Source organism: Gymnodraco acuticeps, unplaced genomic scaffold (genome assembly GCF_902827175.1).
Source record: "Gymnodraco acuticeps unplaced genomic scaffold, fGymAcu1.1, whole genome shotgun sequence".
NCBI classification, from domain to species: Eukaryota; Metazoa; Chordata; class Actinopteri; order Perciformes; family Bathydraconidae; genus Gymnodraco; species Gymnodraco acuticeps.
Window position 1 is genome coordinate 2455766 of NW_022990966.1, and position 21049 is coordinate 2476814.

General features: G+C 39.9%; 1 protein-coding gene across 1 annotated transcript in view; it reads right to left on the reverse strand.

Moving 5' to 3' along the window:
* The window catches only part of atrn (attractin), a 166361-nt gene that overhangs the window by 34551 nt on the left and 110761 nt on the right, over positions 1-21049 (reverse strand). Inside the window, 1 exon segment of the mRNA XM_034235325.1 lies at positions 19101-19179. Within this exon segment, the coding sequence (XP_034091216.1) occupies positions 19101-19179 (79 nt within the window).

Consider the following 21049-nt stretch of genomic DNA (forward strand, 5'->3'; position numbering starts at 1 on the left):
TACGTTATTCTCTCTCATGTATATACCGTGTAAATTCAGTGAGTTCACCACCTCACCCTCAACGATCAAAATAGAAGAGTTGGGAAACTTCAGAAAGCTCTGGATGACATGAAAGTGGAAGGAGATACCGTTATAAGCTTAAAAAAAAGGAAATAACTGACCAATTTCACTGAGGGAGCATTTAACTGTTTTAATGTCTCAATTATTTCTTTTTGATATGGATGATTTGGAAAAGCCAAGACGCCACTAAAAATGCGAGTCCTCCTCCTTTTCTGAATAATCGGTAGAATGATGAATAAAAGAAGACAGAATCACAAAAAAGACAAAAAACATCTGATAGCGAGCAGTCACTGGCACCAAAGCCCAGCATGAGTAGCCGAGCAAAACTAACATGGCAGAAAAACAGTTTATTTATAAGAAAACAAGTCCGTAAGCTTTTTTTTCTCATGGGTAGATGTTTAAACATTGTGTCTCTTGATATTTCTCTCAATAACGGCTGAATAACTCCTGGCACCGCTGCAATTTGTCCTGTTAGTCAGATATGAAACATCTCAATCGATGCAGCCCACCATGCTTTTTTATAATCATGACTATGTTCACTTAATAGCTCTATTTTAAACCCTTTCCACTATGCTTTAATTAATAATCTGGGTTAGTGCCAGTGAAACAACTTTTAAAAATGTATTTAGCCCTTGATTCTACATTGTGTTTAATTCTTCAGATGACAAAACTAGTGCAAGGATCTTTGCCACAATCTAATGTTTTAACTAATATGATCTCAACAGCAGCAAACGGCACCAAAAACACCAAAGCTTGGCAAACACAGTACTCATATTATAAGCCAATGGTGTGTCGCGCACTTTTTAAAATGAGCATTTAGGATTTTTAGTGAACTGAGGTGGTGGAGAGGCTACAACAAAAAGTGAACAATGGTGGAGGACATAAGACAGCTGCAGGAAGAAGAAATGAATAAAAGTAACAAAAGTGAGACAGTCGGAGATGTAACAGAATGAAAAGTACAGGAGCGGGGTGGGGGGGGGGTTTCTGGGCTTACAATAAGCATGCACTGGCACCATGATGGATGGGTGGAGGTGTCGAGGGCCAAAATGGGGTCACCGCAAGTGCATGGGGTTTTAGTACAATAAGCCAACATGTATATAGTGAGCAATAAGACACTGGCGCTGATCCAAAACTCTAATTATACGCACCGTCTCTGTGGTATTAAGATTAGCAGGGTTAGAAGCATCTAGGGAAACTATGAGAGACAAAAAGCCATGTGTTCACACACCATGAGATCTCATACACACACAGAGAAAAATGTGCAATGGCACCAGCGCAAACACTGCACTGAAACAACGTGTGGGAAGCAGCTGGAAAACAATCCAACCAACCCACACAGAGAAGCATTCACTGCTGCACCTGAATGCTGCATACGTTTGGTTGTTAAATGCCTCCAGAATGGGCTGCAAAAACACCTTTATTATTTCATTTGTGCACACGTTTATGTAAGAGACCGTCTATTATTTGCAATCTTTTTTGTTTCCTTATGAACCAAAGCTTATATTTGCTGAGAGTTGGCAGGGAATGAGTGTCAGCCCGTTCTCCTCACTCTGTGGCAGGGTATAGGAAGCAGGCAGTGCTGCAGAGCCTCCCGATTCTTTCAGATCACATTTTGATGTATCCGCATCCTGTCAGGTCCGAGGAGACTCTTGTTAGCTCCACTATGCGGAAGATAGAATTAACAAGGCCTTCTCCTCGCAGACATGTGCTCCCAAAGCCTCTCAGCTTCCTCTGTGAGTGACCTTCACTGCCGTCCACTGCTCTCTCTCCCTCTCGTCATCTTAACTCCTTTCTCCTTACCTTTCACTTCAGGATTGATCACCTCAGAAGTAAGCCTTTTGTTCTTTGCAGCAGTGCAGTGAGCGTTGACCTCAGGAGAGAGGAGGAGATCGAGGCAGCTCTTATATAATCTTAAAGCATCGCTCTGACTAATCTACAGGGGCCTTGACGCGATATATAAAACATCGCTGCTTTTCCAGGAAACATGTTTCAGCTTCCCTGTAGGAAAAGTTATCACGTGAAACTCCAACTGACGACTCTCCAATTGAAATCAGTGGTTATTAGACTTTTTTATTGACTGAAGTCCTTAAAATGTATAATTTAAAATCTAATTTGTTGTGTTGCAACTTTAACAACAAGTTAACAACAAGTTGCTTTATACTTGAAATAGTCAGAATTTCACATGATTAGAATGTGTTTCTTTGGAGAGTTTAACAGGTCAAATCTTCATGAGTAAAAGTGGCATGAGGAAAGGTGGCACAAGAAAAAATTGAAAAAGGAAAGGTTGCATGAGGAATGTGACACTAGCGAAAGTGGCATGAGTAAAAACACTTCCATAAGGAAAGGTGCCATGAGGGCCAGCCAGGGTCACCTTGACCGTCCCATCTCCGACCTCCAACAAAGGACAGACTGAAGTGGTAGGTAGAGAGAGAGAGAGAATGGTTTTCCTCCCACTTAATAGCACTCTCTAGAGGGTGAAATAAGGTAAGGACTCTCCCTCTAGATCTCCTGAGGTGTGTGTGCAGCCACAGCTGGATTTGTGAGAGAGGAGAAGTCCTGACATCCCTGACAGCTGTGACAAATAACACACAAATAACAAATAACACAAATAACACACAAATAACAAATAACACAAATAACACACAAATAACAAAGAGTGAAACGCAACAACTAGGCAGAGAAAGGTGGGGTTCTTTTGTCAAAAAGGAAGGTGGAGAGTCTTTGATACCTTTCTTCTTTTTCAGTAGACTGTGAGAGGACAAAAGAACAACCATAATAGTAGAATAAGCTATTACATCAAAGTAAATTCATCATCTGCACATTTCCCAATGTCTCAGAGGCACCACACTCTCCCTAGAGAGCAACGTGGCTTTCTGCTGTGCAGGCAACCGTTAGGAAAAGTACAATTTACATGCGTTTGTGTTTGAAAGCAAGTTAGATAAACAGGGATTGATGATTTCTGCATTCTGTTCACACTGCAGAGAAAGAAAACTGACATCTTAAACCACAATTGTTACAAAGACGTGCTGGCGATGTCTCCAAAAGAGGAACGTTCTTTATATTTCATAAAGGGATGTAGCACTTCTGCAGTCTACAGTCCCAGCACAGGGCCACAGCAATGACCATGTCTTCAACAGTCTGCCTCCAAGGGCACAATTATTCTCACTGAGTGAGGCATGGTTGAATCAAGCGGCAAACTCTGGGGAAGAGCCGGTGTTATGCCGTAGGTTGAAGCCTACGTCCATTTATATATACAGTCTATGGGTTGAATCCATTTCAAGGCTGCACAATGGCAACAATTATCCATCTCTATCTTCAAACATTTCAACGTTTCTCTCCAGACTTCAAGAATACCATGTTTCATGGATCCTCGAGGAGGTCTTTCACTTTGTATTTTAGTCATGTAGCTCAGTGGTTCCCAAACTTTTTGTGCCCAAGGCACACCAAAGGACAAGTAAAAATCTCAAGGCACACCTATTGTGCAAAATAGCCCTTATAACACGTGTTATCACTAATATCATGTAAAATATCTGTAAATGTGCATAATTATTTATTAATGCCAATTAAAATGTGACAAAGACAACTATATTACTCATGAAATATTTATTAACGAAATATTTCAGAAATTAATTTGAAACTTTATCAAATTAGGCTTCATCAAAGCAGCAACACACTCATTTAAACCAGACAGGTCACAAAATAAAAAATGAGGCAAAGGAAACTCATCAGAAATTCAGCACAGAGAACTGTCAATGCAAGGAAGCTGCATTGTCCATGGTCCTGAACTACCAATTATAAATGTATTACTTTAAAAAAAGTAATATATTACACTACTTCGTTACTATCTACATAAAGTAACTCGTTACTTTACTCGCCGAACACGTACGAGCTGCGCATGCGTGAGTGGCAATAACTTTCATTACCAGCAGGCGGCGGTAGTGTGTATTTGTCATTCAAAACAGGCAACAACCGGAAGACAGAGAAGAAGAACAGACTGCGTGATATAAACAAACAACAAATAGCGTGTGCGGTAGCTTCACCTTAGCATGTGTTCTTTGCAGGTGTTTGTTGAGGTTTGACCACGTGGTGTTTACAGCAGTGGATAACAGCTTCTGGCCTGGACACAGTTTGCACCTCACAGTCACATTCCTGTCTATTCTTTGGACGAACTCAAAGTAATGGGCATACCTCCACCCCTCGAAAGTTATCGCTGACTCAGCCATGTTTATGTAGCACTGCACGTGGAGATGTGGATGCGCAAATCGCGCAGATTACGTACATATAAAGCTACAAAGTACTGATATAGTCAATACAATTTTTTTTTTTTTTGTATAGTTGTATATTGCAATAATAACGTATGGTTGTCACAAAATCCCACGGCACACCCGGACTTGCCTCACGGCACACCAGTGTGCCGCGGCACACCGTTTGGGAACCACTGATGTAGCTGATGCTCTTTTATTAAGTGACCTTAAAGGTAGAACAGATTCATAAGCCCGTACTGCACTTCCCCTGAAAAAGACTAAGTGGGTAAAGTATTTGCCAAGGTCTAATAGTGGGTTACTGCCACAGACTCTGCATTTCGGGAATGCATTTAAAAGCAACATTACCAACATTTAATTAATGTATGACCAAGAAGCAACTATCAAGAGATCCTTAATTTTTGTAATGGCAATTTTAAGAATCTGAGAAATGTGGATCTAAAAACATTTTTCTTTTAGGTCCCTTATGGCTTTAAAGGTGGGGTAGGTAATTTTGGAGAAACCAGCTCGAGTGTGCTAGAATTTGAAAATACACAACCGGAACAAATCTGCCACTTCCTTACAGAGCCCCTCCTCCAACACACACAAACGTGCACATGACCAATGAGGGCACGAGATAAGTTTGTGCACAGATGGAAGGCTGACAGGCAGGTAGGCCATCCAGTTACTTTAGCCGGGCCGGCTCAGATGATTGGTCGTGCTTTTTACAGTACTACGGCTTCCACAGATGACATTTTTGTATGGATTTTTTGTCAAAGCACTTCAGATATTCATTGCTATCGGGATGTTAAGAGCATTCCATGGAATATAACAAAAAGTGTATCTCGAGCCGGTTTCTCAAACTTACCTACCCCACCTTTAATTTATCATAAGAATAGGGATACAAATTAACACTAAACTGCAGCTGAAACTGCTTTGGATTAGTATTACATTAACAAACTAACTTTAAGTAAATCAAAACACAGTGGGCAGCCTGGAGTGTATTGTCCCCTTTTAAAATACTGACCAGGCAGATTCAGTCACCACTTAAACACATACATGCCTCAAACCATCTTATCGACCATCCCATTGAGATTATAGGGGTGAAGCAATCAAGCCAGTGAGGAGTGTGATGAAGAGGCTCAGTGTAAAGCTCCTCAAGACAGTAACCATCCACACAATAAACTTCTCCAGCTCACCTCCCGTATCTCTTCCTGTCTGCTTAAAAAAAGAAGCTCCCTTCAGCAATGTCATCGAAAACCTAAACTGATTTTTCAGTGTACGTGTACAAGTGAGTTGGATTTTAAAGCTCTGTTACTTTTTTTTGTACACTGTTCTATTTTTTGACAAAGTGTCTGGTCTGATGATAACAACTGGGCAGATTATTAAAAATTAGTGGATGTCCCCAGGCAGTTTTAGTACTCAGCAAACGAGGGTAAAGATAAGGTTTAGCTGGATCAAACAGCCAGCTGCCTGGTGTGATGCTGAAGTCTAATCATGTCTCAGGATTGTGATGTAAAAACGCTCTGCCGTTACAACTTGGGAGCAAAATACACAATATTCGAAAATTAGATAAATCGACATAAATAATATATGTGTAGCTTGTTAGATTATATATAGCAAGTTAAATGCCAAAACCCTTATATTCATCCCATACTCTGATGCCTTCTATTGACCTCCTTCAGAAATAAATACAATGCTGACCTCCTGGAGTATCATGAACTATCAAAATGCTCATTGTAAATGGTTAATGTACAGCTCCAGATGTATTCTTAATTATGTTGATGACAGATAATTAAAGGGGTCAGATGCAGTATAATATTCTGCTTAATATTTCCACAACCACAATATTTCTCAGGTGAACTCTCGTTTATATTTCTCTGCACACATATGAGAAGCAACACTCTGAAATATTGGCCACATCACTCAAGAAACCACGCAGATAGACTGCTCTGTCAAAACAAGGTGAGGCAGACTACAGATTTATGCAGCCTTCTTCGAAAGTATCCACACTATGAAATTAGCGTAAAGTGTAACTCCTATGGCCGTGATACATCCATCAATATTGTTATTTATTCTGCAATGTTCGATAAATCTGTCTAAAGGTCTTCCACTGCATTTCTTTAAGAAGTCCTTAATGTTTCCTACAAGAAATCTGGTCAGGCTGTTTTCTTGATCACAAGCTGTTGCTCTTAGAACAACAAACGGCCATATCTAATGTGGCTTTTAATTTGGGGAAATCTAACCGTGTAAAGTTTTGGTCTTCGGCATTCCTATCAATGTCCCCTATGGTTTGATTGCTTTTGTATCTTATTGTCATCACACATTTTGTTATGGTTCCCAATCTTGTTTAGTTATGCATTTTGGGCTGCATCTTTGCATGAGACAAGCTACACAAATAAAGTTGTTGTTTTATGCTGTGCTGCTGGCACTGTGTATTGAGAATTTTTTACCATGTTGTACCAAAAACTAATCCCATTGACTCCGGTTGTTTGGCTGTTTCAGTGAAGTTCAGAGATGCAGCGAGGTTTTAAATAGCTGCAATGATTGTATCACTGCTGTTATTGGATTTTATTTAGACCTTACTACAGGGAGTGTGCAGCTATTTAGGCAGCAGTTTGTTGACTGTTCTTTTTAGTAAGCAGGAGAAATTGTAGCTGGCAGAAATTCTCTATTACTCCTTCTTGTAAATTAGGGTTGTTTTTTACACTCTGCAGAGTTCAGTTGGGTTATCTTGGTAATTTTGGACCACAGAATGCAAACATGTGGCAAATCCAGTTTAGTTTCTGTGTATTAAATAGCCACCAGGGGATGCATCTAGACACTCTTTGGACTGTGTACTATAAAACTCCTGGCAAGCAGAAATGGAGAGGCACAGAGCCATGTACTGTAGTACTGCTATGATTCTAAAATTATAATGTATTACGGATCATCATCGAGAAGTGCTTCGTAAGGGGGTAACAGCTGCAACGTAAAGGTGGAAAGATTGTTTTTTTCTTTCTTCCCCGCTCATGTGTGAACTGCATTCACATCCAGCCATCTGCTGCTGGGACTGGAGTGTGTGGGGCAGGAGCCGCCTCGCGGTGAGAGGATCCTCCTTATCGTTACGGACGATTCTGGAAACTAATTTGATACGGGGCTCTACGTGCTCATTGGTATCTTCATTGTATTCCAGGACTGTGCTGCTTATTCAGAGGAATCCGGTGCCAATCTCTCCCACTCCACTGCGCTTTCACACGGAACCATCTGCTGTGGATCTCTGCACCGTGTGTGTGTGTGTGTGTGTGTGTGTGTGTGTGTGTGTGTGTGTGTGTGTGTGTGTGTGTGTGTGTGTGTGTGTATGTGGCAAGGGGAGAGTGTGGGGGAAGTTGGTGAATGTTTAATGCGTGTTTCCAGAGGTGGGGACTCGAGTCACATGACTTGACTCGCATATTTTTGGACTTGAGACTTGCTTGACTAACATTGATAAAAGACTTGACTTTGACTTGGAATTCATGACTTGAGACTTGACTTAAGCTTGAGACAGATGACTTGAAAGGACTTGACTTTTTAAAATTAAATATTTGCGTTTGTTTTTGTATTGAGATATTATATTTAGTTTTTTCGAAACGTAATTGGGTGATTATAGCGCCGTGCGCACAAACCTGGCAACCCAATAGACGGCAGGGGTGTCAGTTAACATGGCAGCAGCTAGCGTTACTCCAAAAATAGTCAAGTTTGGATTCAAGGATTATTTTGTCGATGACGCTAATAACAAGAGAACAGCGGTATGCAGGGTCTGCAGCATAAAGATCAGTGACACGACCACCACAACATCCAACTTAATTCGTCACTACAAAAAACCCCACAGAGAAAGGTGCGTGAATGTGTTGTGTTAGCTAGAAAGCTAACGTTAAGTTTAAGCTACGTTAGACTTGGTTATAAATCGATTAAGCATTGCAAAGTGAAGACAAGGGATTCAAGGGATTCATTTTGACTAACCCTGATACTGACGGGCTGTCGAGAGAGAGAGAGAGAGAGAGAGAGAGACCATTCCTTGATTTATTGTAAAAATGAATCTGAACTTTTTGATCTGTTATGATGATAAACTGAAGCAATTTTAAAATTAAACCAATTAAGTGAGTTTTAAATCGTCCTACTTAGTTTATAAGGAAATTATGAAGAGGAACAAATTAAATGATTTGAAAATGATATCTATGTAGGTGCTGACGCTGTTCTAGTGTTAACAGACATTTTAATTAAATATGTGTAATGGCAAAAGCCATATATGATTTTCTTACCTGTAATTCTGCCTTTTTGAGTCTTAGCTATATTGTCTGCAGTTCTAGGGTTAATATGAATCTAATATTATTGTCATTGGTCTAAATTAGATTTCAAATGATTAACTGTTTATGTAATGAAGATCATAGTGTGGGTTGAATCCATTTTCATAACCACTGTCTTTTAACTGATGCGGAAATGCGGAAACTGGGCTTATTCATCAGAATGTTGTATGACTTGACTTGCTTGACCTGAGCAATGACTTGACTTGCTTGACTCTCACCACAGTGACTTGGGACTTGCTTGATACTTGTAGATCAAGACTTGAGACTTGCTCATGACTTGCACATGTAGGACTTACTCCCACCTCTGCGTGTTTCAGAGTGCTAGATTGTGTGACTGTGTTTATGAGAGCAAGTCATCGGGGCTGCTTCTGAGAAGGACTGTGTGACTGATTGTGATATCAGTACTGATGAGGTTCATTACTGACTCCACTGCCCAGTCCTATCATTGTGTTCTGTATTATTGGGGAGGCTGGGTTTGGATACCCACTTTCAGATAGGTAGAATACCCAATCTGTAAAGGCTTGTCACGAATATGTATAATATTATATGTCTAGGGCTTTCATTGTGAAAGACAGAACAGAAGGAGTGGATTTGGCATTTGCTCTCTTTGTGAAGGTTAAAATGAGTAATAAAGTGTTATGTCTTGAACAAAAGAGACTCCATTTTGTTCGATATAATTATCTTCATACAGTACTGTAAGTATAGTTATTCAACCTGTTATGAACATGATTTTTTCCGAATGTGAAAGCTCATAAAATTAGAAAAAATGATATTGTAATTTGCCGAGTAATGTCATCGCGTTATGTGTGAAAGTATCGATCGTATTTCTTCTAATTATTGTGGATATGTTTGTTCTTTGTAATTTATTTAAGTTATATGTTCAATGTGCTGCTACATTTTGGTCTGTGCATTTAAAGGAAATGGCAGAGGTCTCTCCATCAACGGAGGTGTGAGGTGTGTTGGACAGAAGAAGAGGGTGGGAGGTGAGGCGTTCAGTGACACTGCCATCGCCCAACATTTTTTAGGGTCAGCAGTTTGCGGTGACAGAGGGCACGAGCACAAGGACGAAGCCCTTTAACGATTTGATTGCCCCTTTGCCATCTTTACTCTCTGACATCATATGGCCCAAGAGAGTCTGTTTTCATTTCACTACTAGTGTTACGTTTAGCTTAACCATCTGTATATCAGCCAATGAAAGACGTTAACAAATAATATGTCAGCATTTTAAGGAACACAAAGTGTGGCTCACATAAACTAAGATGAGAAACCCAAGAGTTATTAAAACAAATCAACCTTTTATCCAACATTGACATTTGACTTGTTTTTTAAATGAGCTCCAAGGTGTATTTCCTTACAATCAAATACTTTTATTCAGTAGGAGATCTATGTATTTATCTAGCTATGTATTTAACTCAAGTACAGTTTATTTTAAAAAGAGCTTTATTTACAGTAAGTGTAGCTTACTGGATATTAAAACACATAAATATGTTGTAGGTAGTTTGTGGATATCATCAAATGCAATAGTGCATAAAGGAGGTTAGAGCATACTTAGCTGGTGCTAAATATAACATGTACAAGATCCAAAACCCTTCAGAGAGAACTGGCATATGGTAAGAAACTTCTGGCATAGATTGTTTTCATACTGTTCTATACACAATGCACTTTCCAGAGAAGATGTCAACACTACATGTGGTGCTTTTTCACAGCTGAACTCACAGGTTAATACACTAAAATAAATGTAGTGTGAGTCTTACTTCAGAGAGCGGAGGATTTCTCAGAAACCTGGCTTGTTATAGCCTCAGATCTCTCCTCTGATCTTCTCCCTTTCTTTAGAAACTTTAATGTGAGGACTGTATACTTTCCCTCGCAGAATCATCAAAGAGACGTGAAACGGTGGCAGTTGGCTCCTGGGGAATATGTGTGTTTAGAGAGAGGACTTTTTATGGAGCTGTATCTTTTCACATCACTTCATTAACACCCCACAACCTGAGCCGTATAACTAGGGGAAGAAAAAAAAAAGTTTACACATCACAGGCCATTGAGCAGCTTTCCACTCGTTTTATGACATAATAGAAGGTATTTCCAACGGGGGCCTGGGCCATGACACTTTAGTTGACATTCATATTTATAGCAATGAGAAGGTGGGGTGTTAGTGAGGGGAGGGGAGGGCAGCTTAATGGTGTAATAAATACGTGAGGGTATCTGGAGACTTTTATGCCGCTTCCTCCCCTACCTGCTCCCGGCAGGCTGCCTCTGCTGGGTGTAAAGAATCTACAATGCAGTTAATCATGCGGGACGCGCGGGAACGATCAGGGACGTTATCACATTCTGCATTTCTATCAATACCTCAGGGTGCAATACATGTCTAATATACGTCAGGTTATGCGTGATGTATGTCTGTGTTAGGGCGACGATGGATGTGGGGTAAATACACAGGCTGTCATCATGAGTTACAGTAGGATAGGAGGGGCGTAACAGTGTGAGACGCAAAAGAAGAAAAGGAATATTTTGAAAAATAACAATGAACATCAAATACGTACAGTATGGTGCAATGCAAACTCGGGCAATTTCATTGCAACTGCGCCGTTATGAATCAATACAAATGACTCAACTCTTACGTGGCCAGGTACAGACTTTAAAACTCGCATTCTGACCAGAAATCTATTCTGAAACTACAATCAAGTGGAGCGAGAGTTTATGTCCTCAGGCAAAGAAAGTGAATGTTTAAGCGGCGCTATTATTACGGAATTTTGCATCATGATATATAACACTGCCGCAGGATGCGTCTGCTGGATCTTTGCTCTAATTAGCTGGCTTCCTCGTCTCTTTTCAAAGAATTGCATTTTGTGTTTGTATGTGTGTCTGTTGCAGGCTGTAGGTGCTGCTGGACTTATGAACCTGAACCTATGATGCAGGCTCTCTTTAAAGAGGCCCTAGTTTACTCATTTTCAAGATCATGTTTGGATGTTGTGCCTCTACTGCGACATGTTTAAATGCTTAAATGTTCAAAAAGCTCTTTATCTTTCTCATACCGCTTGTGCAGTCCTGTTACTCGAGCCAAGTCTGCTCTGATTGGTGGCCGGCTCTGTTCTGATCAACCGGTTAGAGATGGCCCGCCCTTTAGCCTACCACGTACAATGTGGTAGGCTAAAGAGCGCTGACCAACAGAAGCGTAAGGGTGTGAGGAAGTAAACAAAGGAGTCCAATGGAGGCGTTTCAGGCAGGGAGTGTGTGGGAGAGTAACTCTGGGATTTAACCTTTGCAGAACATTTACATGCACAAAAACCTGTATTACACAGTACAGGAAGGGGAACACCACAACAAAGGATACAAGGGGCTCTTTAAATATTAATTACATATAGGTAAATACAAAGGACAGAGTTTCGCACAAGTTGCACTGGACTTTATACAGAATAAAAGGCCGGTGCTTTTCCTAAGGCACAAAATGGCTGCTGTGGTACAGTGTGTCTTTTGGCAGATGGCAACTCCTGCTCCTTCAAAGGAACCGTCAGGACTCAAAGGAAGGCTTTGATTAAGAATCAGACAGTACGGAAATGCACACAATTATACACACATCCAAGCACCTCTATGCCAACACGCACAGTGCAAACATGTGAAGGAAAACATGCTCCTGAACACGCACCCCAACAGGTGGGCTCTGGGTTGTTGCAGAAACCTTCTCCGGTGCCAGCAGGTGTTAGCCGCTGCCAGTGAGAAGAACACCATATTCAATTCTGAACCTGTTTCTACTCAGCGCCTGAAATTAACACCAGATGAACTGCGGCACAGAGCATCATTAAGATTCAACACTACAAAGGTGTAAACAGAGCACCAACTCAAACAGCATGGTCAGGTGAACAAGGCAGTATATTCATGTATGTGCAATACACTCTGAACAAAAGTATCTATAGATTATAGAGTTGGTGATTTATAGATACTTTCTCAGCTGCGCTGCTCGTCTCATAACCCCTCACACACCCGCCCTCTGGGCTGGTCCATCTTAACTGTATTGGATATTGTTGATGGACCTTGCACTGAATTTGGACATATGGTTTTATAGGATTTATTACAACCTAGGAAGATCAAAATACATTAAAAGTTAAGAACAAGAAATATCTTCTTTCTTTCAGTTTTACACTACAATATATCACCACTTGTACACTAGTGTGGATTGTACAGAGAATGTTTTCGGGCATTATCTTTTTCAGAGCTACACGTATATTATTTGTAAATGCAAACTGAAAGTTGCTTATTGAAGATATGGGGTAAATAACTTTTGGGGGAGTTTAGCATATACAAATTAAATTAAGGTGACTACATTTAATATGATGGCTACACTTCTATTTGTTTACATTTGTGAAGTTCAATAATCCACAAATCTTTCATACTGTACCTACAGTGAAATTATCATGGCGAAAAATGCTGTTGTTATTTAATATATATTAGAGTAACATTTCATAAAGTTCATTCATGTTTTTACTCAAGTATATGGCATGTAAAAAACAAGTCAAAAAGTTGAGTTTTAGCTAGTGTTTCTACTGTGTTTCTTAAGAAGAGCTCACAGTGACATATACATGTCAGGGCTTAACCTAGCGCTGTTATTCAGAGCAACTTACAGTGAGTGTGAAAGCACAATAAGCTTAACGTCCTTACAGTCAGATGACATGCACCCCGGAGTGAGAAGTCTAAGGATCACGGCCACTGCTTTAAATCCCTGTGACCCTGTAATGATTACATCAAATTAAATGGCCACCATTTCTCACTGCACCGGGCCTAAGTGAGGTGAATGTGGGCACAATTACTTCCAAATATGTGTCACCGTGCGGCTGATGCAAGTGCAGAGTAACAAGCAGGAAGCTGGGGAATGTGGGCAGGGAGCCTGGAGGGACAGCAGTGAAAGAACAGAACAGCCCCTGTGTCAGAAACCAAAGTCGGCTTCATGGAAGAACATGATTAGCTTTCTGTTTGCCGAAAATTATGTGTCACGATGTATTTATTCAGTACATGTGTGCAGGCATGAAGGTATGTCTGCTGTGAGAAACTGTGTGCCTCTCTGCATGAGTAGAACAGGGTGATTACAGTTAAAAACTGAAACTAGAAATGAGGTTATTTCACAGTGTCACTGGCACAAATCAAGATTTTCAAATATTGTTTGGTTGGTGTTTTATTCTGTGCATAAAGAGGCTCTTTTATGCTTTTTCTGGGTTTTCCTTTTTCCTGTAGTGTGTTACAGGTTTTTGTGCATGTAAATTAGGGCTGCTCGATTATGGCAAAAATCTTAATCTCGATTATTTGGGTCAATAATTGAAATTTCGATTATTAAATGCGATTATTCTTTGACTTTGAAAACATCCATTTATTGGAGAAAAACAATTTGAACAGTATGTTTTTAAGTATAATTCAACTGAAAAACCAGTAATAATAATAATAAAAACATAATCGTTTTATTCCGATTACATTGTTTTCGTAATCGTTGCAAGCCATAATCGTAATCAAAATGTAAATGAAGAATCCCTGTGTTCCCTCCAGATGGAGTTTCTCTGCCAATCTCAAAACAGATCTAAATCGCTGTCCTTTTTTGTTATTTAAAAAAGACTCAGTAATCATATTATTTGAGAACAGTACAGGACATAGTTTCTACTAGTTTCTTCAGAGAACTGAATAATAACAGAAATAAATAATGTTGACTCCCAGAAAAGCTAAATAACCACGACTACCACTATAAAGTACAAAGATGTCCTGAGGAGCATCATCGCCGCCGGGGTCTCACTCACAATGAATTTAAGGGCAGCCTCCACTAAGAAAGAAATACAAATCTTACGAGAAAGGGTGGGTCATTATTAGGGATGCACGATATTGGTTTTTTGAAACCGATACCGATAACTTCCTGCTTCTCAAGACCGATACCACATTTTTTTAATGCCACTAATTATTTTAACGCGATTAACGCATGTGTATTTTTTTTCCTCGGCTGCCCCGTAGTTTCAGAGCGTATCGAGTTTAAAATACCATCTACAAGCTGATGCTGACAGCCCCGCTCCTGCCGTCAGCTTGTGGCAGACCACACTTCCACGCTCACCGGCAGGCACCGACTGGCCATCTGGAGGGTGTGTGTATGTGTGGCCCGAGCGAGCGAGAGAGAGACCTTACGTGCATTGTTGTTGTTAGCATCTGGTGCTAGCTAGCTGCGCTAACGGATATACGGAGCTGTTTAAATGAAAACAGAGGAGCGACATTTCACTTGACTTTATGCAGGAAGCCAGACAGTGGGACATTGTACGAAAAGTCAGCACACTCAGCACGGATAGTGCGCAACATGATTGCAGCGTCCAGGCAGCTCCGGTTCGAGCATATGCCTTGAGTTGCACATAGCTCCAACGCCCATACCACCGACGACATGTTTGTTTACTGTCCTGGCTTCACGAGTTAGGGAGCGCTGGATTTGTGAAAAACTCCCCTCTTCCTAAACCACTAATACCACAGTACTGGCAAAACGGGAGGAGCCGAGTGAAAAACAAGCGCCCCTCATCCTAATCCACCCACACCGCAGTATTTTTTCTTTTTTTGTACCCCAAAAATATATTGTATATTATCGGGGCTATTAATACTGGTATCGGGTTTATCGGGATGACGTCATAATTCCTAATATCGGACCGATAATTATCGGCCCGATAATTATCGTGCATCCCTAGTCATTATGTGTTTCACCTGCTGTTTGAACTGCAGGTACTTAAATGTTCCTGTTATGGATGAATTGGCAGGTTTGAATACTTCCTATGAGACTGATCTTTACCTCTGTGTTGCAGAGCTTCAAATTGCAAATACGATGCAACATATTAATTAAAAACCCTGCTGCTTTCATCAGAAAACACTACAAATGTCTGTGAATATGCCATTTCCATATTTCCACGCTTAGGATTTGCCAGAATACTAGAAAAGTATACTTTAGATTCTTTAATATCCATTAGTAGACAAGTATATATTTAAGATCTGTGCTTATGTGCACTTTTAATGAATGAGGTACTTTATTCAAGTACTGAATATTCCCTTTTTCTACACACCACTAAATTGGACTTTTTACTCCACTACATTTATTGACAGCACTAGTTACTTTGAAGCTGATTTAGATTACAAATACAACGTTTAAACATCTCACATTAAATGCATACAATAATATTATGTCCACTACTTGTTCATCTACTTAAATCAATAGGTCATTATTTCTCTAATCCTTTGAGTGAATTTAAGTAGTTTAACATTGGCCCCATCATTTTGTGTAGCCCCCCCATCCTCTTAACAAAAGGTCAAGTGGTAATATGTTTAAAGACTATGCTGTAGAGAGCTGGACAGTGGTGTTTTAATGGAGAGAGGGTGGAGAAGGGGCAGAGGGATGTTATGAAAGCCACTTCATCTGGCGCGCCAAGTGTGAAAAGCACAAACCAAAATGTCAAATCAAACACAACAACAGCTAGGATCTCAGAAACACACAGAGTTACACACACACTCCCACATGCACACAACCTTTCAGGCACTTATGCAAAAGGTGGTTCAAACCCCTCCAGAAACTAACTATGAAAATGTATTTTGTAATTTTAGGGAGAGTCTATTCTAGATGTAAAACTGCACTCACAATATTTGCTTCAACATCATTTAAATTAGCAGACCAGCTGCAACATGCTAGCCTAGTTATAATCAGATCAAAGTGTCAATTATCAAAACTTATTTTGCTGTGTTTTTAATTGAGCCTGAGGTAATATTACTATATTTTGTTCACTATACTATAGCACTGTGTAATGTATATTATTTAGCTGGACACTTCAGATAAGCTCAGTGTGTTGCATGTCTCTTTCTGCACTGTGTAATAGTTGTTATCCATTTGTTTAATTCAAATGTTGCAAACAATATTATATAGACAAAATTTGTCCACCAGCTTAACATGCCATATCATCAATATAATGATAGCTTGTCCTACTTTCTTTACAAAGTGAAATGCCATCTAGACAATGACAGAAATACAATCATAAACTGAGAAAATCTGTTGTGGCTGCTGTCACCTTAGGAGGAATAAACCAATCACACGGGAGTTTGTCAGGACGCCTGCTTCCTGTCCGTCAGCAATTTTAATGTGTGTGTGTGTGCCTTTAAAAAGTAGGTTAACATCACCACAGCTTAAATCCTCCAGTGCATCAAAATATCTCACAAGCTAGTTTCCTGTTGTTTCCTATGATACAGACAACTTGATGTATGACTTTTCCTCAATTTACTTTTGTCATTTTGAATCTTTTGTGCCCCCCGCAGTTCTCCCCACAGTTTGGCAGATTGCTTTGGCCTCTTGTCTTCAGTCCTTTTTCTAACTTGTTTTCAGTTTACTCCATGCGGCTTGAAAGACACCTTGTGCTGAGCCATAAGAACAATTAATAACAGTCACTGCACGTCAGTTATTTCCTGTCAATGAATGACAGCTCAAAAGGAAATGCTGAGTTTGTTTATCCATAAACACATCCTAAGGTTTTGAATTAAATTGCTCTTCCTCTGCATTTATTGAAAGTTTGCAATGTCTAAAAAGGTACATATTTTCTTTTTAAAACGAGTGCATTAAAGGAAAATTCTGCTAAATGGTTTGACAAGCCAATTAACAAAATCCTAACAATTTCATTAAAACAGACAATAATTTGAGGTGAGCCTGCATCCTGCTCAGGATGTATGCTGTTCTATGATGAATGGACTGCAGTTTATGTAATTTAAGATTTGTTTTCTTTCTTCTCTGAAAAACATCAGAGCGAGTCCCTCAGTACCAGTCTGTCAGAAAATGGCTGCACTTCAAATAAAGGAAAAAAAGGACTAAAGTGAATACATTAAAGGTGTATGCTCTGTTCCCACAATGCTAAGCCAATGCATTGGGTCTTTGCTCCAGAAATTAAAACATTGACTCATCTCTGTTCAATTGGAGTTAATTGTGTGACGTACAAAAAGCAATTGATGTAATTAACTATTTATCAATCGGACCCAGAAATCTAAATTTACATATTCTTTCTTCAGTTACAGAAATTGACCCTGCCTAACCAGACTATTTCATCGCATAAATAAAAAGATAATAGTCAAGAATTTGGAAAATACGACTATTTGCATGCTTGACGAGAGTCATTTAACTCTGTTCAGATAAAGAGACTGAATCTGAATATTTTATCACTGTTTTTTGGGCCATTTACAACTCATAACATCAAGAGCTTTTTTTAAATACAGAAGGTAGACCACTAATGTAATATCATTTTTCAATGGTTTTGAATTTAAAAAATGACATTTTGAATGGCACAACATTTGTAAAGTGTCAATTTTCAGCACTAGAGTGGAGACGCATTCAGCAGGGGATGATTTATAATAATAAGAACCTCTACATAGAGATGTGTGAAATGAAAAATCACACTTTCTGCATCCATGTAAGGCATGAAACACATTCAGAAGAAGACAAAGTGACAATGCATCTTGCAGCGTCACGACAAAAGGGGTCTCTAAGAAAAAAGCGAACTAAAACAGTTTTCTGAAAATGTGCCTTGGTTATTAAAGTTCATGGGTTTCCAATTCAGTTCAGGCTAAAGTCATCGCAATGATTACGCTTCTATCACTGTCTTAGTAACTAATATTGTAACGTTATTGCAGGAATACATGTGTGATGTGATGCAGGGCCCTCTGAGTTCTGGAGTATTTTTATACTGCCAGGAGTGAAACCTGTGCAAATTATTCTTTATTCATTGACTAAAAACGTCAAGCTTCAACACATCTGAACACCAACTGTGTCCTGGTGGTTGTCCATTTACCTAGAGCAGGGGTGTCAAACTCAATTTCATCTCGGGCCACATTAGCATCATGGTTGCACTCAAGGGCCAGTTTTATATATAAGACTATATAAAAATACATACTGTATATAAATATGTAACATATATAAAATAATGTATTATATTACATTATTGCCCCTGCATTGGATGATTATCGGATAGGGTAATAACTTCATAATTAACTACGTCTGAAATCAGAAGTCTAGGGCCAATAATTGCAAGTCTCTTCAGTGTCAATGTCACAAAATGATTTAAAAAGAAAAGCCAAATTCTGGAGAAAAAAAAGCCAACATAAAAAAACAAGTGACATTTAAAAAAAAAAAAAAACATTTTGAAAAAAAAAGTCAGATTTGGAGAAAAATGCAAATTCTAAGAAAAAAGGTATATTTTGAAGAAAAAAAAGTCACATTCTGATAAAAAAAAGTCACATTTGAGATGCATTGTGGGACAGTTTATGGGCAACGAGCTTCTGTAAATCGGCATGTAACCGTATTACAAACATTATATTCTTTGCAAGCTCTTGTGGGGCCACATAAAATGAAGTCACGGTCCGGATTTGGCCCCCGGGCCTTGATTTTGACACCCTGACCTAGAGTATCCAAAATCAATATTTGTTTTTACGTAGGTTGAGTCTGACTTACCTCTCGTCGCCGTGACGCCCAGCAGCTCTGTTTGATCTTCCAAACCACAGCGGCCACGAGGAGCAGCGACAGGAAGCAGCTGTGGACAGAAGGGAGGAAGAGACCATCAAAAAGAGAAAACACACTGATGAATAGAGAAGAGAGGAGGGAAAACTGGGAGAACTTGGAGCATTTGAAGTCCTGTGTGTAGGTAACAACTGCAGCTTCAGCCATACATATATTAGTCAACAAGTCAAAGTTATGCATATTTGGCATGTTGGTTTGACCTGTCTTATATACAGTTGCAAGAACCCTTTGGATTCTCCACACATAGCGTTGTGTGTTCCTTCCAAACAACTCAACTTTGGTTTCATTTGTCCACAGAATATGTTGCCAGTAGTGCTGTGGAACATCCAGGTGCTCTTTTGCAAACTTCAAACGTGCAGCAATGTTTTTTCTGGACAGCAGTGGCTTCCTCCGTGGTGTCCTCCCATGAACTCCATTCTTGTTCAGTGTTTTACGTATCGTAGATTCGTCAACAGAGATGTTAGCATGTGCCAGAGATTTCTTTAAGTCTCTAGCTGACACTCTAGGACTCTTCTTCACCTCATTGAGCATTCTGCGCTGTGCTCTTGCAGTCATCTTTACAGGACGGCCACTCCTAGGGAGAGTAGCAACAGTGCTGAACTTTCTCCATTTATAGACAATGTGTCTTACTGTGGACTGTGTAGAGTTATATTTGTATTTATTCATGTTAGCAAACTATGGATAAGCTTAAAATGGGAATAATTTGGGTAAAACTGTGAGCTGGATATGGGGCCTGTTGACATGTTTTTTTAGGACAAAGGAAGATGGGGGAAGGTGAGAGCATGTCCTGATTTGCATTCAACTTATCTGGCTACAGTGGTTGGGGAAACCTAAGGTCGGAGGTGTCTGTGATATTTGGGCGGCCAATCAATGAGCTCCAAATGGGAGGATCTGATAACTCCTCCCATTGTCAAATAGTATAAACAGACACACACGCGGTGTTCAGCCTCTTTCCTCTGGCTGGCTCACGTGCAGGTAAATTTGGGATCCCAGGGATTAACTGTGTTGAATTTGTACTGTATTGATTGTATTTGTATTGTCATATTATCATTAAAGTAACGGTTATTTGGTAGCTCTGGATTCCTTCCTGTATTAACCAGCTTGATAGGGACGCGCGGAGATTTGAAAAGCGGACTAGATATCCCTTGAAATCTCTAACAAAATGGTGACCTCGACGTCCAGATATAACGAAGCTGAGGAAGAATTCAGACGCTTTCAAACATCTCAGACAATCGGCAGGACTCTGCAACTCTGCAAATAAGGTACGCAGACGTTATGAAATTCGACTGTCTGTAATTGGATACGCTAAAACTTTAGGATTGTCTGTAGGCGTTTCACAGTGTTTTTAAAGTTTAAATGGAATATACAATGCATATTTTACTATGTTCGGAAAGTTATATACAAAACGTAAACGTTGATCGCCAGGTAGACGGAAAGTCCTGCGTGACGTAAATAGAGCAGTTTGCCGCGGATCTGCAGGTAGTTTATTCCTGAGTGGCGTGGAGACGGTGCAGTTTGTTTGGATGCGAGGTTTGATTCCTGCACGACAAAACCTGGAAACTCGATATATCAGATCGGGTTGCCGTTTAAAACTGGGGTTAAATAACAGACCAAGGCTGAAAGCTAAAAGCCAGAGCTCTGTTATATGTTAAATCGAGGGAGAGCGTTTCCCTTTGTCTGTAAACTTCTGCTGCTGCCATCTAGTGGCTGAAAGGGGGTATCACACCCTTGAAACTTCTGCTGCTGCCATCAAGCGGCTGAAAGGGGGTATCACACCCTGGACATTTTTCGAGCTTAGAGTTTAGTCATTACATTGCTGGCCGGTATTGAAGACGGGAAGCACGTTAATAGAAACAACGACAATAGCCCAGTATATTAATTAG